Raw genomic sequence first — 23,951 nt, 5'->3', positions numbered from 1 at the left:
GAAAATGAAGCTGGAACGTGCTGTCTTGATCAATTCGTGCGTGAGGGGGAGGTTTATTCAGAAGTGAAAGCGTGGCTGCAGGCTGGAGGCTTTGTTCTGGAGTCTGACTGAGACTGAGCAGGGAAAGCCCCCACTGGGGTGAGGAGAGCCAGGTCCAGTCTGAAGGGGCTGGCTGGGCTCCAAGGGTACCTGGGCAGTTTTAACAGACAGACTTTAAAACAAGTCAGTCCTTTCCAGAGTGGACACTTGCACTTGTCGGGGCCCTTTCATCCAAGGCCCAGTGCCCTCCCGTGTGACTGAGTGGCTGCAGGGCAGGGAAAGGAGCACCAGGCTGGGGAGTTAAGAGCTCCAGACACTATTCTTGGCTCAGTGATGTGAGATCCAGGGCAAGTCATCTATTCTCCCTGAGCATCAGAGGCCCTTTGTTCACTAGAGGAAGAGGCTTTGTGCTTCTAATCCAGGCAGGGCACAGCAGAATCTCAGGGGACTTGTTAAAGTTATGACCCCTGCATCTCCCCACCTGCAGGGTAAGGGATGGCAAAGGAGGACTGTGGGAGGGAGGTGACCTGGACATATGATTCCCGGGGCAGAAGGTGAAGGCCCCAGACACTTGTCCTGTCAGCAAATGTCAGCAAGGAAGTAGCTCATTCCAGCATATTCATTCTTAAAACAAAACAAAGCCCAAAGCACAAACACTGCTAAACCACCTATGGACAAAGACTTTCATGTTCTCTCATTAATGGAGCTGACAAAGTGGTCTAAATGACTGAACAAAGACTGGCTCAGATGGGAGCTCTAAGATGCACCAGGGGTTGGTTGGCCCCATGCTGTCTTCGGTATTAGAAAAGCACATGGGAGGGGGGTATTTGTCACTTTTTAGCATCCTTCCAGTGCTGGGGAGTCTTCCTCTAGGTGAGTCTTGGGGTGAGGGTGAGGCTCTACTATAATAGCCAAAAATGCCAGCCACCTGCTCTTTCTGGGGTGCCTGGTACCCCATGGACAGGGGTCTAACCTCAGCCAGTGAGAGGTTCCTGCCTGACTCCAGAGCAAGAGGCTGAGAGAAGCCAGGGAAAGTGTCCAGAGTACCACGCCAGGCTCTTCCTGGGGCCTGACCCAGCCTGTGGTCCTGGCGCCACAGATTTGTCATATCCCCAGCCTTCCTGGCAATTCTGAGAGCTACCCAATATCCTTCTAATCCATTCTGATTCCGCTAAAATGAGACGGAGTCAGTCTCTCCTGCTGGTACCTAGAATCTCAGCCTGGTGCCCACTCCACATGGCAATGACTTACTTATCCATCTGTGGATTTCCATGTTCATAATGTATTCCACTATTTCAAACTATCAAGAAAATAGATTTGCTCTGTAACTCATACAAGCTTCTCACGCAGTCTGAGAAGGGAGTGTGGGGTGGTGGCTCTCAGGAGCAGAGCTGGTGTGCTGGAGATTCTTAGTTTGCCCCCGGGGAGTTTCTAGCCTCAGCTGTTGGCAGCACTGACAGAAAAGCCGGAAGGGTTGGGTTGGACAGGATGGGAGTTCAGAGTGTTCTCAGCACAATCAGCGCTGAATGCGGTGACTCAGATCTCATCCACAGTTCTCAGGTTTGGGTCTGTACAAAGCCAGGTAAGCTGGTGTGGTTGGCCTTGGACACGTGCTAATACCCCACCTGGGAAGGGCACCTCAAATCTATTATTAGTAAACAAGGAAAATGCCTCAAATATCTAGTACATATTTCTAGGTATTCAACCGTACGCCCTGTAAAGCACTCCCCGTACCATGGCATAAAAATAAAAGACACAAAGAGTCCCAAGAAAATTATTTGATTTGCCTGTCAGTTGAATTATCACCATGTGCATTTTATGTGGTTAAAAACTAGATTGTTTTCCTCTTCTCACCCACACCCTGCTCGTTACCAGCAGCAAGTACACTTCCTGTTCATTCCAAGGCCATACAAATGTGGCGTCTGATCTAAACTCCTGCGATATTTTGCCTGATTTAAATTTGGTGGCTAGCCTCTATGGAAATTTCCCTTCCGATGAACAACTAACAGAGCACCAGGCATTCAGAAGAAACATGTAGGGTGGAACGTGTTTGTTCTAAAAAGGCAAACCTTCCTACTCAGAAAATATATATTTTTTTCTGCCAGGAAAGTTGAGAACAGATTGTAGTACTTCATCTTGGCTCACGGATTGAAAGGCAAAGTTATGGAAAGGAGGGAGGTGGGGGCATTGTGGGATTCCGACGGGTACCCATTTTTCTTAGAGTACCGGAAAAAAACTAGTTGAAAATGAGAGCTTCTTCCAAAGAACTCTTGATAATGATAATATTACCATAGTGCTCAAAATGGAACAGTAACTAATGGAAGTGGTTTTTGGGGGGCGTACAGATGACTCAGAATCCAACGATGGGGTGTTAGGCAATGTTTTCCTGGATCCCACAGCTCCGTGTTCTAATCAAAGGCAATGCACCCATGATATTTTTTTCATTTACCCAAGGGATTCCACCTGTAGGAAACCTGTTAGTTACTTCCGTTAACTCTTAATTGGGAACACAGTGGTCTACCAGAACATTCCAAACCTCTCATGTTGGGCATGTATCTCATCCTATGAAACTTTTTAACCAGAGCTGTGACAATGAGCAGTGAATCTCCATTCTTCTTCAATCCCCAGGTAAGTCTGAATTAGCAGTTAAATGGCCAAAAGGCAAGGAGGAAAAGGCAAAGGCCATCTCCAAATATTTGATCTTCCATAAACACTGACCCTAGGAGTGAAGGACTCCAGCGCCATTCCATTTCATCCCATTCAGTTTCTGTTATTAAAATGACTACGTGGAGAATTTCCTGATGTGAGTAGAGGAGTTAAGGTCTGCATCTGACAGTCCTTCCCTGCATCAGGCATGTAATACCCACGGCCTGGGGCAGCTTTAACATCCTCACAGATTCTTATTCATTCTGTACCAGCTGTTGCTTTTGTTTCTTGCTCAGGACTGAGAGTTCATGGAGGTCCTGGGCATTTCTTTAAATTTTTTTTTTTTTTTTTTTTTTTTTGCGGTACGCGGGCCTCTCACTGTTGTGGCCTCTCCCATTGCGGAGCACAGGCTCCGGATGCGCCGGCTCTGCGGCCATAGCTCACGGGCCTAGCCGCTCCGCGGCATGTGGGATCTTCCTGGACCGGGGCATGAACCCGTGTCCCCTGCATCGACAGGCAGACTCTCAAGCACTGTGCCACCAGGGAAGCCCCATTTCTTTATTTTTTAAAAGTTTTAATTTTATTTATTTTTGGCTGCGTTGCATCTCCGTTGCTGTGCACGGGCTTTCTCTAGTTGCAGAGAGCAGGGGCTACTCTTCGTTGCGTTGCACGGGCTTCTCCTTGCGGTGGCTGCTCCTGCTACGGAGCACGGGCTCTAGGCACATCGGCTTCAGTAGTTGTGGCTCGCAGGCTCAGTAGTTGTGGTGCACGGGCTTAGTTGCTCCGCGGCATGTGGGATCTTCCTGGGCCAGGGATAGAACCCGTGTCCCCACTGGCAGGCAGATTATTATTCACTGCACCACCAGGGAAGTCCCCGGGCATTTATTTTCTACATGAACCCTTCCTAACCAGGGTCTTATAAGAGTGGGCTTTGCTCTGATCCTCATCCTCACATTTAGATATGTGGTGTCTCCATTGTTATTGGAAAATAAGTTAACCATTTTTTCTTTGTAAGTAATTAATCTCTGTGAATTTTTCACTTTTGTAAATTTGTCACAGCAATATTCACTCTTCCAAGAGAGGGTAAAGTCTCCCTTGAGAGAAGTAAGTTCCAGGAAAGGAGATGCAAAAAGCTAGCATCATTGCATAACTCATTGGCCAAACCAGTTCAGAGGCTGCTGTCTCCCCATGTGCCTAGGACCTCAGTGTGGGTGTCAGAGAATAAGCCTCCCCCCTGCCTCCTGCCCCTGAAAAATAATAAAAGGCAGCCAATTTCCAAGAGTACCCCTTTCCCTCCAGCTTCTCCCACACCCCACATCCGAGCTCCCGGTTGCCACATATTCCATCTTGAGGCTGCTTACCGACTGCACTTTATAGAACAGGGGTTCCCAACCCCCGGGCCACAGACCAGTACCGGCCTGTTAGGAACTGGGCCGCACAGCAGGAGGTGAGTGGCAGGCGAGAGACAGCAAAGCTTCATCTGTGGTTCCCCACTGCTGGCATTACCACCTGAACCATCCCCTCACACCCCATGGAAAAACTGTCTTCCACAAAACCAGTCCCTGGTGCCAGAAAGGTTGTGGACCGTTGTGATAAAGGATACGGGGTTAGGTAGGGAGTGAAAGAGGAGTTTCTAGGACTTGGCAACTAGGATGTGACCCCTTCAGGTTGCTCAAACAACTTGGTTTAGAAACACCCAGCGTTTATCCATGGACCAATGTGACTGGGAAGGCAGATGAGGTTTCAGGGAAAGGTCTGAGAAAAATAAAAATAGTCTTGGCTCCAGAATGGAAATGCAAGCCCTGTCAAGGGTACTTCCAGAAGATTTTTCCTTTGGCTGGTCATAGCCGGGAGCTTTCACATAACAACAGCATCCCAGAGAACATGGCTATCACAACAAGAGCAGACCGCAGAAGTTCTCCAACAGCATCCCAGAGAACATGGCTATCACAACAAGAGCAGACCGCAGAAGTTCTCCATGGGGGCCTGGAAGCCAAGGCAGGCAAGGTCTTGGGTCTACCACAAAGCTGACATCTTGGCTTAGAGACCGCCTTTACCCTCAAATGCCAGCACCAAGTCTCCCAAGTCACCCAGATTCCCTCACCCTTGGAGGAGAGCTGTGTGTGTGTGGGGTGACCAACTCACCGTCATCTCCTCTGAGTTCCCACTGGCTACCTCCACCACCCTCAGGGCAGGGTCCACCTTCACCTTGGCGCGGGTCATGAACTGGATGACAGATGAACTGTCCTGAGGAAGAAACAACACAACTCACTGTAAGACTTTTCAATCACAATGGCTGGGCCCCGAGGTCCCAGACAGAACTGAAATTCAAAGATTCCATGTGAACCAGACAAAAATTTCTATCACTGAATGAGACAAGAGATTTCCAGTCTCTCTCTTGAGGATTCTTTCATATCATAGTGGACGCTGAAAAGCTCTGGAGTTTTGCTGAGTCATCAACACATGCAGGCTTGTGTGCTGTGGTTTCCAAGTGGCAGGAGCCAGATATTTGGATCTTGGTATTGACATATTCCCAAAGAGCAGAGAATAAATAAAGCTGTTAATTGTGTACAACAAATCAAGGCCTGGCGTTCCATAGAAGGTGTCTGATTTACATTTCTCAAGCATCTTCCTGCCTTGACCACAACCCTCAAACTCTCCACATGAGTTCCTTTTAACTCTTTCTTTGCTCTTAAATGAAGCTGGTTTGGGGGGTCAAAGCCATTTAAGCTTGGAAGAGGGTACCTGATGGAGAGATGAGAGGCGGGAAGCATCTAGCTTATACAGTAAGTCCCCCCACGTGTGAACGAGTTCCGTACCGAGAGTGCGTTCGTAAGTCTAACAAAGTTAGCCTAGGTACCCAACTAACACAATCGGCTATATAAATAGTACAGTACTGTAATAGGTTTATAATACTTTTCACAAAAATATTACATGAAAAACAAACACAAAAAATAAACATTTTAATCTTACAGTCCAGTATCTTGAAAAGCACAGTAGTACAGTACAACAGCTGGCATACAGGGGCTGGCGTTGAGTGAACAGGCAAGAAGAGTTACTGACTGGAGGAGGGAGAGGAGGTGGGAGATGGTAGAGCTGAAGGATCGTCAGTAATAGGAGACGGAGGGCAAGCTGCAATTTCACTCACGCCTGATGCTGATGGAACGCACGTTCACGTCTTTGAAAGTTCACAACTTGAGGAGGGTTTGTATGTAGGGAACTTACTGTAATTAGGTGATGGCCCGATGAGAAAGGGGATGGGGGGAGGGAGGGTGGCCCAGGAAAGACTCAGGAAGAGCCCACCAGCCATTGCAGGCAGAAGCCTTGGTGTGGGCTCAAAGCCACCAATCCAGATAATGAGAGAATGGCTCCAAGGCAGTGATGGAAGAGTTTGGAAGAAGACAGGGGCTGGCAAACTTGTCACTCAAAAAAAACTGCTTCAGTGAGCTCATATTAAGCAGTAAATAATTTTGTATGCAGCAATCTTTTACCAGTTTAACAGTTCTGTAGATTTGTGGTTTCATGGGTCAGGATATACTGTCTTTTCAATCTTAGATCATCATCATCATCATCATCATCATCATCATCTCGGACATTGCTAATGACAATAATAATGATGATGATGATGACGATGATAACTGTCAAAGTTAAAGGCTGAGCAGATGAGGAGCCTGGCACAGAACAGGTGCCTTGTGGTTGTAAAAAACAAATACTTTGGAAGAAACTGGAATCCTCTGATGATTAAAAAAAATCAGATCCTACATTTCAAATGAAAACTTGTTAAAGTCAAAACAATAAAACCTCAAATTCCCTTGTCTGTGGTCAGACCTTCAGGTCAAAGGAAAACTAACAGAAGTGGTGGCCCAGGGAACCACAAGGCTGGTTCTGCTCCACATCCTTAGGGAGGCGTGGCTGGCCTCGGGGGCCCGACAGAGGCTTTCCTCTGCACCTGGGATTTCTGCTGGTTTCTGCTGAAAGGGAACCAGTAGGGAGATCGGTTCTCCAACATCCGCATACGACACCCCATGGCTTCCTGCTGTCTTGGGATGCAGACTAGGCTGGATGGCCCACGGGGACAGCAGTCACTGGGACATGTTCCTTGGCAAAGGGTCACCATTGATCACTGAGAGAGAAAGAGAAAGCTGCACAAGACCAGGCCAGAGCTGGGGACAAGGAAGGCTTGAGGCTTTGTGGTTAAATTTGTACTAATGACTAATTTATAAGTGCAAGCAGCAGCCAACTGGGTTGAGGCTGAAAGAGAAATCAGAGAGGCTTCCTGCCATCAGTGCCGTATCAGGGTTCTGTCAACAGTGCCAAGTGTGGCATAGGGAATAAAACTGTCACCAGGGCCGTTTATCAAGAAGGTGAACAGGATGGGTAAGCATACAGAATCATAATCCCTCAACCTGTCCTGGGGACCCAGGACAGTAAGGCACTTCCTGTGATATGACATTCTGGAATCATAGGGTGACCAGGGGTGCTCTAGTTCATGCCTGGTCCTCTCCCAACACTATCCTTTTTAAAGGGAGAGGTACAACAGGGAAGCAGTGCTGTGTGCACCCAACTTGCCCCAAACCAGTTTCCCTCCAAAGAATCCAGGGAAAGCAGAACTGTTCACAGCTCTCCACCAGCCGGAGTCGGAGAGTGGGTAAAACATCCTGTATCCCCCTGTGCCTGTGACTTATCAGGCCAACATGTTACTGCCATGCCTAATTTAAAAAATAACACTGGAATGACTTTTCTAAGGATATTCATTTATACCCTGACAGTTTTATACAGACTAACACATTTAGTTTTTCCAAAGGAAAATAAAGAGAATCTCTGTGGCTAACATGCCTATTTTGTTTTAGCTTCACATGTGATTATTTTAGAAGCATCTTGTTGGATGTGGCCTTTCATACTCAGCAGCGTTTATGTTAAAATAAATCATAGTGAATGTGTATGATTTTCTTAAGGGCCACCAATTCATGGACTGAGGTATTTTTTATGAGCCACTTTTATAAACTTATAATAGCAAAGTGATCTGAGATTCGCTGCTCAGTGCTCTGTAATGGTCTATGTGGGAGGGGAATCTAAAAAGGAGTGGATATATGTGTATGTATAGCTGGTTCACTTTGCTGTGCACGTGAAGCTAGCACAACATTGTAAATCAACTATACTTAAATAAAAGTAAAAAAAAAAAAACCCTAAAAAAAAAAGTTATCTGAGATTCAAAAGTTGGAATTCTGAAAAACAAGGTGCCATCTAAACAAGGGGTTGGCAAACTATGACTCATGGGTCAAATCTGGCCCTTTGCTGGGTTTTGTAAATAAAGTTTTATTGGAACACAGCCACACCCATTCATTTGAGTATGGTCTGTGGTTGCTTTCACAATACAACGGCAGAGTTGAGCAGCGGCAAGACACTGTATAGCCCATAAAACCTAAAATATTTACTACTGGCCCTTTAAGGAAAACCCCTGATCTAAAACGTGGTCCCCAGAACAGCAGTATTGGCATCACCTGGAAGCTCCTCAGAAATGCAGACCCTCAGACTCCCCTCTGAGGAATCTGTGGTTTAACAAGGTTTCCAGGTGATTCTGAAGCAAGCTAAAGTCTGAGAAACTCAACTGTGCAAACAAAACACCTAGGGAGCTTGTTAAAACAGAGATGCTGATTCCCAAAGGCTGGGTAGAGTCCAAGATTCTGCAGTTCTAAGGAGCTCCCAGGTGATGCTGATACTGCTGGTCCTCCAACCAGACTTTGAATAACAAGGGTCTGGTATGTTTCCCCGGCATCATCTGCAGCAGAATTACCAGTGGTGCTATCCAGGGCAGTTTTTTAAAGGGGGCAGGCAGAGTTTGTTCTGAGGAAACCAATTCAAATGCTTTTAAATGAACCCCAATAGTACAGCTTCCCAGGGCTTACCTTCTTCAGTATTTCTGTGTTCAGCAGCATGTAAATGTCTATAGTACGACTTTCTTCTTTAGCCAGCGCACTAAGATTACAGTGCATTGTTAGGCAAGAAATTCCTGGCTTTTCACAGTCCTGAGAAGAACAAACAGAGAATGATCAAACCGTATTAAGAACAAAGACAAGAGCACAGCATTTATAGCACAGAGGGCACTGTGAGCTTCTATTCTGCGGACCAAGGCCATTCCAGGTAGAGGAAATCCATAGGAAGATGCAATTATTCCTTCTTGCCACCAGAGGGCAATCAAGGGACTTCCTTCCTGGCAGGCACCAGAACATGCCTTCAAGTCTAAGCTCACTGGTGCACCCTACCAAAAAACTGGATTTGCAAGGAGAAAGAAGGGTTTTTTTTGTGTTGTTTTTAAAGAAACACATTTACATATTTTGGGAGCATTCCTCTTATGAGTTTTGAACACAAGGTGCATGTCCTAGATCATGTGATTTCTGCCTGTGAAGTGACAAATACACTTTCATGCCCAATTTTTAGGTTGGGCAAATTAAAGGGCTACAAAGTCACATGACTCAAGAAACCACAGGAGTAAAGAAAAACACGTTTAACCAAGAAGACACACGAATTACAGCTAGAAACCTAAATTCCAAATTTCAGTTACAAAGGAGGAATTCTTTTGTATTGTAGGATCCAAAATGTGCAAACATACCTTCACGATGTTTCACATGTGGGGTAAAAATTTCAGCTAGATAGAGTTGCATCCGTCAAACAACTAGATATCAGTATATCTAACAATTCTAAGGGCTTCAAAAAAAAATAGCTGATCGGGCTTCCCTGGTGGCAGTGGTTGAGAGTCCACCTGCCGATGCAGGGGACACGGGTTCGTGCCCCGGTCCGGGAAGATCCCACGTGCTGCGGAGCGGCTCGGCCCGTGAGCCACGGCCGCTGAGCCTGCACGTCCCAAGCCTGTGCTCTGCAACGGGAGAGGCCACAGCAGTGAGAGGCCCGCGTACCGCAAAAAAAAAAAAAAAAAAAAAAAAAAAGCTGATCATCAGCATTATGTAAGTAAAAATATTCCAACTTTCCAAATGGCAAACAGTCCTACTACTTCCACTGCAAAAAAAATTGAGGAAGGAAATGTCAGCGAGACGTGCCGTAGCCGAAATAAGGAGCTGAAGAGATGTAACCAAAGACATGGAGACAGGAGGTTGTGGAAAAGCATCTGATTCCATCTTTAATACCTTCACTTTTAAAAAAGTTGAGGTATAACTTACATACACTAAAGAGAATAAATCTTAAGGATCCATCTTGATATATTTTTACATACGTTTATAACAGATCAAGATATAGAACATTTCTTGCACTTAAGCAGGTTCCCTCATGCCCATGACTGTCAATATTCCTCCAAAATTAACTGCTACCCTGACCTCCATTGTCATGGATAACTTTGCTATTTCTGAACTTCATGTAAATCAAATATTACAACATGTGTCCTTTTGTCTCTGGCTCCTTTCACTTAATATTATATCTGTGAGATTTACTTATGTTGTTGGTGTTGCAGTTTTTATTGCTCATAATACACCAGTGTATGGGTACACTGCAATTGTTTATACATTCTCCTGGTGATGGACATTTGGATTGTTCCCAGTTTCTGGCTATTATAAGATTGCTGTGAACATTCTTGTCCATGTCTCTGGGGGATACAAGTACCCATTTCTCTTGGGGATATACCTGGGAGTGGAACTGCTGGGTCATAGGGTACAGATATGTTTAGTTTTAGTATATACTGCCCAATAGTGGTATACAAAGTGGTTGTATGAGAACCATCACTCTTGATTAGACTCATACTAGTGGGAGAAATGTTTAACTTTGTGCTTGGTGGGTTGCAAAGGTTTTCCCTTTGCCAGCCAATGGAATTAGAAATGTAAATTTAACACTTTGATAGAAACCTCAGGCTGAAAAATAGGAGTTGACTACAGTCCTTGTGACTTCCTAAGCCAATTGATTAAAACCAGATTTGGGAAATAATAAATGCCAAATAGAAGACTGGCTTCTCATCTCAGACTTGCCTTCCTAATGAGGACCACCCATGTTAACCCAAGCAGTAAGCAAATTCTTACCAAGACTTTTCTTCCCGACTTTGTGAAAAAAGCAAATATTGTATGGAAGATATTTTCTGGTTCTTGAGGGATGATACAGGGGGTTGGGTTTTTCTGGAAAGAACAGTTTCCCTTCTCCTGGCCCACCTGAAAATGAAAAGAAACCTGTCAGAGTGGTCCATCCCAAGAAAGGATCATGAGCCTGGAATCCCTTATTGTAGAGGAGGTTGCGGTAGAGCCCAAAGTCAACTGTTCCCCCTGGTCCATTCTCCAGGGGACAATAATGGCTGAAAAGCTGAAAGGCAGAAGTAGTAGCATCAACAAGGCCAAATAATAAAAAACGTGGATGCTAAGTTGTTAAATAATTGAGATGGCACACAACATGCAAGTGAGTTGTGACCAAGGAAGAGTGGACAAAATAAACTTTAAAAACATCCTTACATCAACTCTCTGAAATGAGCATTCATGTTCTTTGTCTGGAGAAAGAAAATGAGGCTCAGGTTAAATTACTTGCTAACAATCACACAGACCAGAACTCAGGTTTTAGACCGAGATCTTCTGAGTTCCAGCCTTTAGGCATGGCCCACTGTCAGAGGTTTTCAAACTGTGTTCCACGGAACCTCTAGGTGCTGTGGAACCCCTCAGTGGATTCCCTAGAGAGGAGAAGGGGCACCAAGCAGGACTGCTCCGGGCTCCCATCTCTGTTCCAACTAGAGCATCAACCACACATAATGTCATTTAAAACCAGGATTCTGCTACCAAAAAAAAAAAAAAATTTGGCATCCACTGCATTGAGCCATACAGGAGCTTATATGCCCTGGGAACCCTTGCTGAGTTACCTGATTTTGCTTCTGACAGCTTTTGAAAGTCCAGTGGAAAAACAATGCTGAGCAACAGCAACATTAAAAAAAGATCAAAACAACAGTACATAGTCTTCCATGTTGGTTTCTTTAAGAACAATACTATTTTTGATGCCTAAACTGGGGAAATGTTGAAAAAAACAAAGCCTTCTTTATATATCATCATATCACACTGTGTGTAGTTGAAGCTTTGACATGACTTAAGGTCAAGTTGCAAAATTAATCGTTAGTAATTCATAATTTAGGATTGTGTTTACAATCTGATTTCTAACCAGAATCATCTACTTAAACTACACTCTCCTATCTTTAATGCCTTTGAGTAAAATATAGTGTGTTTACACTGATTCAAGAATGTTTCAGCTTCTCATTCATGGTAGGGAGCAAGGTCTAGTTTAAAGGTTTTACATGGAAACTTCTAACTTAAGCTAACAATGCTAATCTTTGAACAATGAACTTTAAAACAAGATCTCCAAATTTAATCTCTATTTTATCTTTGGTCTGAACACATATGCCAGGATTTACTATATATGCCTGAAGATAAATAAGATGAAGGTTTATTTCCTCAAATTAACTCTTAGAAAATAGAGTGTTGCCTTTAAAAGTCTCTCATAGTTTGGGGACCTACTGTTCTTTAAAATGCACTGCATTTTGTTTGTTTGTTTTTGGCTGCGCCTCTCAGCTTGTGGGGACCAGGGATTGAACCCGGGGCCACGGCAGTGAAAGCGCCAAGTCCTAACCACTGGACCACCAGGGAACTCAAGGGACTTACTGTTCTTTAAAACAGTAAGTAATGTGGTACTCTCTCAATTGCTTTATTCGAACCACAAAATCTGGGAGGACACACCAGTCTGAAATGGTCTCAATCAGTGTTGGTTTTGGATGCTTTTCGAGATCACTAGAAGAATTAATGGGAAGGAGGCAATGAGATTTAACATAGATGTGGTGATTATTCCTGGGGTGCAACTGTAAGTTGTGATAAATATTTTAAAGCTCATTTTTGGAAAGCAAAACATTGGCTGATTATGTCGTGAGAATCAAGAACAATCACTTCTAAGACAGATGAGAAAAACAACTGCTGTAATGTTATGCAAATGGGTATTTGTGTCTTACAATAAAATTTCAGCATCAAACATGGATTCAAAATGTTCCGCATTTCAAATAAATTAGATGAATTGAAGATGATATGCTTTGGAATACTGTCAACTAAAAAAGTGGCTTTAATAATGCTATCCATTGATCTCAAAAGATGCACATCTGCATAAAATCATTTTGTGAAATGTGTGAATAAAAACAGTAATATAAATTAATGTAGTATTCTTGTATAATTTTAAGTGTGCGACTACATGATTAGGTTAAGTATTACAAGTAGGTATTTACTTTTCTAATTTTTTTAAAAATTGAGGTTAAAATTTACATTCCCTAAAAATGCCCAGATCTTAAGGGTATAATCTGATGAATTTTGACAAATGAAATCACCCACATAACCACCACCCCAGTGAAGGGACAGAGCACGTCCATCCCTCCAGAAAGTTTCCCCTGGCCCTTTTCCAGTCAATTCCCATCCCCAGCCCAAAAGCAATCACAGCTCTGATTCCTGTCAAGTTGGCCAAAAATCTGTTAAATTTACCTCTTTAGCAAAGTGGTGGATTGTGTTTTTTGGGGGTTGCCCTCTATTTGGGCATATATGGCACCTCACAGATAGAAAACATTTTGTTCACTGAACATTTGAGAACTTGAATGTGTGTGCTCATGTTAATTCCAATCATATTTCACTCAGAAGCATGCGGGTCTCCACTTTTCCTGTTTGTCTTCTGGAGTGGACATTTGCTGAAAAGCCGCTGGAGAAACAGTCCTTCTGCAGCCCTGTGGGATTCATGTTCTTCTGTGGAGATGACCAGGCCTGGACCCCCAAACACATTTGGTCTGGGTTGAGAGAGATGGAACTCTGAGTCTTGCAGGATGCATCCGTTCCTAATTAAAATCAGGGATGGGGCAGAGCTCCTCCTGGCTCTGCAGTGGGCGATTTGGGTTTCCAAGCAGGGAGGGGAAGTGTAGGAGCAGAGTCCCAACCCAGCCAGGTTCACTGTCATGCCCACAGGACACCAGCACCTTGGGGGAGGGTGCTGGGAACCACAGGGAGAGGTGGGAGGAGCAACCGGTGCCAACACGTGGGGCACAGACACAGCTTGGAGCTCCATCTTCCTCTTTTCCCCTAGTGTCTTAGGGGCCTGTGAACAGAGTGATGACAGGGACGTGATGTGATCTGATGTGACATCTGATCTGCCTCAGGGGAATCTGGAGGAGGGAAGTGGAGGCTGAGTCTGTGGTGAATGAAAGTCTCAGCCAGTCATGCTCCCGACTGTGGTTACATGGGAATCACTTCAATCAGGGAAAACAACGTTTTTCCGGGAGGTTCAGGGTGGTCCTCTCTCAAAGGAGGCCGAAGGTTGCTCCGTGCTGCGTGGGTCTGGTTCAGACCAGCTAATCTGGTTGTAGACGCTCCCTCAGCTAAAATGAGCAACTTGGTCCCTGACCAGGGTCATGAGGGCAAGGGATTGTTCTGTGTGCATGGATAGAACGTGTGTGATGGACACAACGGTACCCGACACTTGTGCAGCCCTTACTGCGCACCCCTGTGAGGCGAGTGCTATTACTGTCAGCATTTTACAGATGGGGAAGCTGAGAGGCAGGGGGGCCAGGTCTCCCAGGGGGCAGGCAGCAGAGTTGGGCTGCAGCGCAGGTCATCCAGCTCCAGAAACCTGTTTGCAACCACTTCCCTGCCTCTTAGGTCCAGAGGCTGAGGATGGGGCTGGGGTAGGAGTCATGGAGGGGTGGGGGGTGGAGGTGGAGGTGGAGGGAAACCATCCCTTCCTGTTCTTACCCCAGTCAAAGGGAAGGAACCATGAGCCTACAAGCCCAGGAATCCCAAAGTCCTCCACCCTGACCCACTTCTGCTCCATGGGAGATAAAGTGCCTGCTGGCTGGGAGGCCAGGCCACTCCATGCTGTCTCAGGCTGGAAGGGAAACAGAGCATCCTGGAATGTTGTTTCTGGAAGGCAGCTCCAAGATCATACGGTCCCATGGCCTCGGCTGACAGTAAGGAACCAGAGGCCCTGAGTTCCGTGACTCGTCCAAGGTCACGTGATTGGTTGGTGGCAGCAAGCGGCACCCAGTGAAGGAATCCTGGGGCACAGGTGGCCTTGATGAACTTGACGGTCCTGGGCTCCTAACAGCTGATGCAGTTCAGGTCTCTGGGGCCTCAGTTTCCCCACTTGTGAAATTAGGATGGTGGCCTACGTGATCACTAAGGTTGTCCTCAGTTGCTAATTATGCCCCTTGAGGATTCTCCTGCATTTTCATTAGAGCCAGGGTCACCTAATCTCCTGCTACATAGATAAGCAATTACTGAGCACCCACCCCCCACAACTGGGTTCTAACCACCCCGTCTGGTGGTAAAATCATCAAGGAGATGCAAGGTTTTCTTCTTGCAGACAATCCAAGCACTATGGCACTCATATCCAACAGCTTCATTTCCGTGGCTGGCCAGGGACTCTGCGGCCACTGCCCCCTGCTCATCCCTGTCCACCCACTTCTCATCTATTTTCCAGACTCTCTGAGTCCAAATGCTTCCCATGACATGGCTGCTCATCTTCCAGGACCTCTGGGGGCTGGAATAGGCCGTATCTGCTGGAATGTGAATAAAAGAACTTTACCAAACACACAAAAAAGGACAAGAGGATACAGGACACAGTGTTAAGGCTGAATTTGGCAAATGCAGCTATTGAGGGTTTGCTGTTGCCATTTGGCCTCCGCCTCTCCCCTCATCCTGACCCCAAAGAAAACATTGTGCAAGTTGAAACCAAGAACCGGTGGTGATTTGGGAAACTGTGGGGAGCCCAAGAGAATGGGGACATCACTTGGTGGCAGAGTCCGGGTCAGCCTGGGTCAGAGGAACCTTCATAGTCAGAAGTCTTCAAGGGCCCAGGCCTATCCGAGGATGAAGTGTCCTCAGTGCACTCCAGGTAGCCTGGCAAAGCCTCATTCATGAAATACTGGGTTTAAAGTATGAACTGGGGCTGATTCATGGGTAAAATACTGAAAAAGGGAATTAACTCTCTGGGTCGAATTTATCATTACCTGCCACCAGGTGGAAAAGGACCTCTAGAGCTTTTACTAAAGACTCTCTAGGGTGTGGTGGTCTGATAAAGGGGTTGTAAGAAACGGCATTTCCTGTGGCCTCTACTGAGGGGCCACATGTTGTGGCCTCAAAAGAGGGGTCTGTACACGGTACTTATTGCTGTCGGCTGACCTAGAGTGAGAGAGAGGACACAGGTCTCTCCCAGGTTCCCAGAACACAGCAGCCTTAATAGAGTCCCTGTCCCTGGGCCTGAGGGACAGGAAAGTCCTCCAATGTGTTTTCTAAGTCTCTTGCTCCAAGCACATCACCCTGGAAACCAATTCCAGCTGCTTAAGGCCCCATCTCTACGCAGATATAAATGGGAAAAATACTAGCTAACACTGGGTGCTATTCTAAGAGCTATGGGATACACTGAATCCTTATAACACCCACTCACAGAGGGTACTATTATCAGTAAGTGACATATAATTTATTATCTAAATGGGGATATTTTTGAGAATGAAGTCGGGGAGTCAAACAGACAGAATAGCAAGACAGAGACATAGATCAGGTATGAGCCAGGCACACTGGGACATCTGGTCTCCTGACGTTTCACCCCCATTTTACAGATGAGAAAACCGAGGCCCAGAGAGGTTAAGGAACCTGTTATGTACCTGTCAGCTTTGACTGTGGAAGGAGTACCATCTCCAAAGTCTCCACCACGAAGCTCCCTGTCCAGCCCCACCTTCCTTGCACCCAGGATGCACAGCCTCTGTTCCATCATCTCATGGTTTATCCTTTCACAGCCCTCAGAGCAGGGCTCCTATTGTAGATTGTCACTCTACAAATTTCTCTCTCAGCCAACAAGTCAGTCTCTGTCATGAACTGCATCCCTGACTCAGAGGAGGTGGCATTGCAGGTGAATTCTGGAGGAAAAGAGAACCTCTAGAGAGTAAAGGGAGCAGGGGAAGGGAATTCCAGGCAGAGGAGAACAGCATGTGCAAAGGCATGGAGGTGCAAACAGTAGGCTTGAGTCTAGAGAGCCTGGGAGTTCAACGTGGTCAAGCATTGGATGAATGTTGGGGAGTAGTGGCCAGAAATGAGGTAGATGAGGTGAGCCTGGACACAGAGGAGGGCCTTGTAGGCAAATCACAGAGGTAGGAAGTTATCCAGAAGGTGGATTAACATGTCTCAAAATTAAGGAACCACTTTTCCTTAATTATTGGTATTATTGGTATATTTTTGGTGTTATTGGTATATTTGGTATATTTATTATTTTTGGTATTACTGGTATTTTTTTTTTTTTTTTTTTGCGATATGCGGGCCTCTCACTGTTGTGGCCTCTCCCGTTGCGGAGCACAGGCTCCGGACGCGCAGGCTCAGCGGCCATGGCTCACGGGCCCAGCCGCTCCGCAGCATGTGGGATCTTCCAGGACCGGGGCATGAATCTGTGTCCCCTGCATCGGCAGGCGGACTCTCAACCACTGCGCCACCAGGGAAGCCCTACTGGTATATTTTTAACAGGCTAAAGCATGGATGTCCCCTTTCTACCAGCATCAGCCTCATTCCTTAACCATATTCCAGCTGGCTGGGTTCTAGGGATGGGAAGGGTCACCAAAGTGTCCCTGGCTTGATGCTCCCTGGACATAGTACATAGGAAATAAAAGAGAAATGGAAGATTAAATTAACAGAGGAATAAACTCAGTGACAACAGTTCTGCCCAGGAGCCAATCCTTGCGTCTCCACCAACGTGGGTCTTAGGTAAAGTCTGGTCTAGAAACTATGTTTGTTGGAATGACCTGGATTAAAGGGGGGCATAGGTTCATTTTTTAATAACATGTGTTTCATGTTAACTCACATTTATCTGTTAATCGTTGACTTTCTGTTCTCTGTTACATCCCTGGGCCACTTTTCCATATCATGTGACACCGATCACAGCTGATGGCAACTGGGTAAACATGACCCGTCCCCTGACGGGTCCACCTGCTCCTCTGAATTCACACGCCCCTTGAGCTTAAAAAAACCCAGAGAATGTTTTGAATGCCTACTTTGCTAATTCAATTACCTACTGCCTACTCTTGGAACCACGGTATCTGAAGATAATAAGTTCCCTTTCTGCCACGGGAGGCTGAACGTTGACCACAATGGCTTTGCGGATATTAATTTTAGGACTCCAATGTTTGAAATAAATATAGCCCTCATAAAAGGGTCAAGAAATGACACCAACTGGTTACTTAGGCCGATATAAGATGTTTACTACTAGAAAGAGAAATAAGAGCTACATATTTTCCATTCAGCAAAACGTAAACTGTGATAGTTTTTTTTACAGTCTTAAAGAACCCTTTTTATTATCTTTTATGTTAAATCATATTGCTATGATTTTCTTGATATTGCCGAAAGAACAGTGAAAGATGACAACATTTTAATAATAAATCCTAAGAAAAATACTTTTATGTATCACCGTTCATTTCAAGACTGTATAATGCAGACCCAGAATAACCTAGAAGGGTTGGGTGCTCAAAGTCTCCATTTATTCACTCTGATTTCTTCAACCGCAAAGACATTATAAAAACAGTGATAACCATCTTGGGTAGTTCCTTATAATGGATATGCCCAGCTCTATGTTACCTATGTATTTGAAAGGTTGAGAACACAATTTGTGTGTGTGCACATCATTTAAAAGTAGGAGTTGTCAAAGGCATCCTTTGGTAGACCTCTCTCAAGAGTTATGAATTCTTTTGCTTTGTGAAAAGGGTCCCCTTGCTTATCAGTTTGGCAAGTTCTGATTTTCTGATATTTACTTCTGTGTGTAGCTACAGACTTCAATGTGTTCCTACAAATAGACAAAAAGGAGAAGTATTTTGATGATCACAACAATACAAGGTAAGTTAATATGAGGTTCTAGCTTTGGACAGGCCCTCCTAGCCTCACTCCGCAAATAAAGAGCTGAATTCTGGTTTTGAACTGAAATGTGTAAATGAGAGCACAGAACAGCCGTCCATAAATAAGAGCCCGTTGACAAACCTGCAGAGTTGGAAATGGAGCAGAAGGAGCAAGAAATGTAACAATGACCTAGTGCCTTTTAATTTCTAGAAAGGGAAAGACAGCAACTCAAAAAAGCCTGAAAAGACCATAACTTCAACTCCAGATGTCCTTTCTCTTTCTAGCTGAAAAGTTATCTTCTAAATGAAAGACTTGCCTCCCCAACCCCCTTCCCCATCCCTTAAGGCCATCAACACTGGGAAAAATTGCATTTGATCTGAAAGGTCAGTGTGTTACTGAGACCAAAACTGAAACAGGAAATAAAGGGGCAAAGCCTCAAAACCAACATTCCAGAGGAAAGAGAGAGCACGATCCATCGTACAATTTTGTCCTCTGTATGAATATGCTATTATTTCATAAAAGATATCACTTCTTATCATAAAAGGCAATGATTTTTTCCCACCAGCTCTAGGGTTTGGCTAAAATAATGGTGTTCCTCCCCATCCCCCACACCCTTTTCCTCTGGGTGTCACAGGCCAACATGCTGAAAAGTCAAGAGTGCAGGCCACCACCAGGCTGCCCAGTAAAACAGCGTTCATTTACATTTTATCAGAGAAACCCAAGTCTCCCCCACCCCACCCCGGCCCCGCCCCACGAGGCCCATTTCAAAGCACGGGGATGGCCTTTTACTGGAGTTTAAGTGATACAGATGGGATGTAGTTTCAGAGAAGCAGTGACACCAAAGAATTTCCAGATGTGGTCAGATTCTCTTTAGCAAAAAAGAGAGACATAAGAATGTTATCTGAGTACTTGATGTGCATGCCAAAAATACTTTCCTTCCACAGATAATGAAACATTTTGGAAGCAGAATGGTTTGTTGATTTGAATAATAAATGAGTCAGTAGCCCTGATGTGGGACATAACACAGTCCCCGGAATTGTATTGGCTTATTTAAGCTCCGGTTCTAACTCTTGGACCCATCTTATAGTGAAGAGTGAAGCTCATACCCATCTCACGTTAAAGGATAAAGCAACACACCTATGGAATCGCTGAGTTATCTCTGCATTTATTAGATGCATCACTTTATTATTCCTCTTTTACCAAAAGGTAAATAACAGTCATTTTCTGGATGCTATGTTTCAGGTATAAGCATCTGTCTAACCTCTTACACTGGTTTTCTGAGGGGATACGCATCAGAGCAGTGAAAAGAGAATCCTAGATGTCACTCATTGAATCTAAAGCTTTATTAAGACTTCGTGAGAGTCCTGAAACATGCTTTCGGTCATATGTTTAGGAGAAGTTAAGTGGAGTTAGCACCTGACAGCTGGGGAGATAATGACTTCTCAGTATCTAACAAGGCTGAGAAAGTTCCTTTTGGTCAGAAGAGGCTTGGTGGGTCTATCAGAAAGGAGTTTTCCTGTTTTCGTGCTTCTGATACACACACAATTAGTCCTTGGCAGGTTCAATGAGAACCATGTGTTTCTGGGCAATGGCTGATGTGTTCTGTTTATCCTCAGTGAGATTTCCTGTTATCAACTTTGCTAACAACCCATCACCCCTGCAGTGACAGGGCTATGTTGCTCTTAAGGAATGAAAAAAGGAAGAAGGAAAGTAAACTGCATAACCACCAACTTCTAAGGCCCATTTGTGTTGGGAGACCAGAGAACACAGGCGCCTCAGCATCATCACGCGCATGCTGCCACAAAGCGTTAATGCTTCTAGATGTCACAGCAGCCCTGCGCACGAGCCCCGCAACCCTGATAGGTGGAGCCCTCAGCCAGTGGGGAGCTGGTCTTACTGCCTTGATTCATTCGCTCTGTCCACAAGGGCTAAAGGGCAGTCTCTGAACCACACTGTGCACGCGCAGCCCAGGCTGGAGCTCATCACCACCTTCCAGAGGGTGCAGCTCAGGTGTAAGCTTGCCCAGAAACACACACGCTTTCTCCCTCTAGCCAAACTAAAAAATTGACCCAAGAGCCCAGGAACGTAACTCTTGCTCCAGAATTCCATCAGCCATCTCCCCTAAGTGTTTGGCTTCTGTTGAGGAAAAAAAAATTACAGCCAACCTAATTCTGACCCATTTCAGGACCTGATTATTCAACTCACATTCAGACATGTGCAGAAAGAAGGAAAAATTAAAAAAATGGTTTGAGGTCATCACTGAAATCAGCAGACTTGTGTGTGTGTGTGTGTGTGTGTGTGTGAGAGAGAGAGAGAGAGAGAGAGAGAGAGAGAGAGAGAGAGAGAGAGAGAGAGAGAGAGAGAGAGAGAGAACGTCTTCATAATATCTCTGATCAAAATTTGTGGAGTTTAAGTTTGCTCTTCAAAGCCTTCATTTCTAATAAGTGATTCAGCCCCTTATTTCAAAGTTTTACATTTTTACTTTTTCCCACATTGAAATTAAAGCAACCTCTGTTGTGGGTGAAGGGAAATTGTCAAAACATCTCTACTCAGGGATTGAAATTCAGTGCACATTTTCTGAGTTCCTGGAACGTATGAGGTGCTCATTAGATGTGCAGCAGGGTGTGTAGGTGTCTAAGGACACACACCCTATCCTAACGCCCAGAGAAATATTTGTGATGGTGATACTGACAGAGTGGGAGTAGCCAATGCTTTCATTTATTTGAGCACATACTGCATATAGTGCATATGTGCATAGAGTCCGGGCACCAAACACTAGGGATGCACAGAAAACAAGGCAGCTGTGACCTTTACTTCCATGGTGTTTTTAGTCTTCTGGAAGGAGACAGACAATTAAAAACAGTAATTTCAGATAGTGGTGAGTGCTATGAAGAAAACAGCACACAGGGTAATGGGACAGAAAGTTGATAGGAGGTTTGCAACTTTAGCTAAGGTGGTCAGGGTAGACCTTCCTGGAAAGGTGAACTTTGGGCTCAGATCTGCATTATGAGAAGGAACCAGCCATGCAAATATTTGGGGGAAGAGTGTTCTCAGCAGAGGCAGGTGCAAAGGCCCTGAGGCAGGACAATCTGGGAAGGCATCTGGGAGGGCTTGAGGGAAGAAAGGATGTGTGAATTGGGTCTGGAGGAATGAGTGGGCTTTCCACAGCCAGAGGGAAGGGAAGGGGGAAGCATTAGTAAGGTCAGGAGGCCCAGGGAAGTGCATGGTGGGTGGGTCAGCAGCCTTCGTGGTCCAGAGTGGCTGGAAGACAGGGTCAGGGGTGAGGTTAGGGGCAGAGGAGGTTGCAGAACATGGCCTGGAAAGATGGGAGGATCATGCAGAGTTTTGGACCTCATGGTTTTGGCCACTAAGATCTCCTTGTTGATCTTTTTACAGAGAACCTCAGGGTGTCTCTGAGAGCTACACTGGGGAATTATTAGGAGTAGAAAGCACATTTTCAAATGGTAAATCAGGTCCTCCCTGCCAGAGTAATAACCGTTTGTGATGAGGAGAGCTTGGATAAAAAGGCATAGTACTTGGGGCTCAGTTTTGTTTTGTTTAAGTAAATTTGTTTTGTTTTATTTTTGGCTGTGTTGGGTCTTTGTTGCTACGTGTGGGCTTTCTCTAGTTGCGGTGAGTGGGGGCTACTCTTTGTTGCGGCGCGCAGGCTTCTCATTGCCATGGCTTCTCTTGTTGCGGAGCATGGGCTCTAGGCACGCAGGCTTCAGTAGTTGTGGCTTGTGGGCTCTAGAGTGCAGGCTCAGTAGTTGTGGTGCCCAGGCTTAGTTGCTCCGTGGCATGTGGGATCTTCCCGGGCCAGGGCTCGAACCCGTGTCCCCTGCATTGGCAGGCGGATTCTTAACCACTATGCCACCAGGGAGGGGCTCAGTTTTGAATTTTTATTTATTTAGATACTAAGAGAACAAAGAGAATGGCTTAGGATGGGAAAAAGAGAACTAAAGGAACTGTGATATTTTGGGGAAGAGAAGTGGGAAGAATGACTAAGTAACAGCTCAACTTCTCCACAGAGGGAGCTAGGCAACTGTTTTCCATTTTAACTCAGAAAAGGTCGGGAAATTAGAGCATGATGAACTGAAGATAGTCATAAAAAATGGGATTCAAGGCATATCAGAATGGCTTAACCTGGAGAACCTGCTGGAAGCATGGTTCTGTTGTACTGGGGAGATGTCTCACGGCAGAGGGTTGGATCCCATAGAACCCCACCCCCACCCCATCCACCCCAGGGCTGGAAATCCATCTGCCCCTATTGGAGAAGGGTTTCTTCCCCTCCCCGCTTATCTTCTCATCACATAAGCTGTATTATTAACAGTTAACTTTACATGACAGCATTTAAGTTACAGGATATCAGGGAAAAGAATGAATATCACCCAAACACTTGGCATCCTAAGGAGGGTTTCTAAGCCTTGAATTCTTGTTTGCAGGAACCTCCCAACCAGGATGAGTGGTGATTTGGTTTAGGGTGAGCCCTCGAATTTCTACAGAAAAAACAGAATGAAGGAGAGGAAGAAATTTCTACAGAAAAAACTGAGAGTGAAGGGGCTTGTGTCTCAGAAGACAAACTTACAGTTACCAAAGGGGAAAGGGGGGTAGGGGGAAGAATAAATTAGGAGGCTGGGATTAACATACATACACTACTATGTATAAAATAGATAACTAACAAGGACCTACTGTATAGCACAGGGAAGTCTACACAATATTCTGTAATAATCTATAAGGGAAAAGAATCTGAAAAAGAACATACATACATATACATATACATATATATATATATATATGTATATATATACGTATATATATATGAAACTGAATCCTTGTGCCGAACACCAGAAACTTACATGATATTATAAATCAACTACACTTCAATTAAAAAAAAAAAAAAAAAGCATGTGTTCACCAAGAGGGAAAGTAGTAGACACTGGAAAAAAAAAAAGTGAGTTTGCTTTGGGTTATTTGCTGGGTTGCTTTAAAGTGTCAGGCTTGGCTTATGTACTGGTTATGTCTTGGCCTCCAGCACGCCTGCTGCAGGGAGATTTCTTGTTGCAACTACCCTCCAAACATAACTAAGTCATAAAACCCAGGACCCTCCTCATGCAAAATGTGCCTTAACAGCCAGCCAGCTTCAAAAATCAGTGTTACTGTCAACTGCTGTGGCCAGCGAGATAAGTGATTCACTCTGGGAAGAGAGCTCCCCCAGAGTGAGTGCTGACGAGTACACACAAAGAGACTCCTGGTTTCCAGTTTGGACTCGGACACCACCACGCAGGGGCAGCATGCGGGGTTGGAATCGCAAAGGAGAGAAACCAAGTAGCGCCAAAATCAAGGAAAGAGAATTATCAGAAAACACAGACTTGGCAAGGCCTTATGAACAAAGAAGATCACCTTACA

At 45.1% G+C, this 23,951-nt stretch overlaps 1 protein-coding gene across 3 annotated transcripts in view; it reads right to left on the bottom strand.

Moving 5' to 3' along the window:
* ITGA9 (integrin subunit alpha 9) overlaps positions 1–23,951 on the bottom strand; it is a 353,362-nt gene that overhangs the window by 27,654 nt on the left and 301,757 nt on the right. For all 3 annotated transcript variants that reach the window (XM_079933602.1, XM_079933603.1, XM_079933604.1), the window contains 3 exons: positions 10,707–10,832; positions 8,592–8,711; positions 4,831–4,932 (listed from right to left, as the gene is read on the bottom strand). In XM_079933602.1, coding sequence (XP_079789728.1) covers positions 4,831–4,932; positions 8,592–8,711; positions 10,707–10,832 — 348 coding nt within the window. The remainder of the gene's footprint in view (positions 1–4,830; positions 4,933–8,591; positions 8,712–10,706; positions 10,833–23,951) is intronic.

The sequence above is a fragment of the Stenella coeruleoalba genome, assembly GCF_951394435.1.
Source record: "Stenella coeruleoalba genome assembly, chromosome: 10".
NCBI classification, from domain to species: Eukaryota; Metazoa; Chordata; class Mammalia; order Artiodactyla; family Delphinidae; genus Stenella; species Stenella coeruleoalba.
The sequence above is the reverse complement of the archived record's forward strand: the minus strand, read 5'-3'. Positions and strand labels throughout refer to the sequence as shown.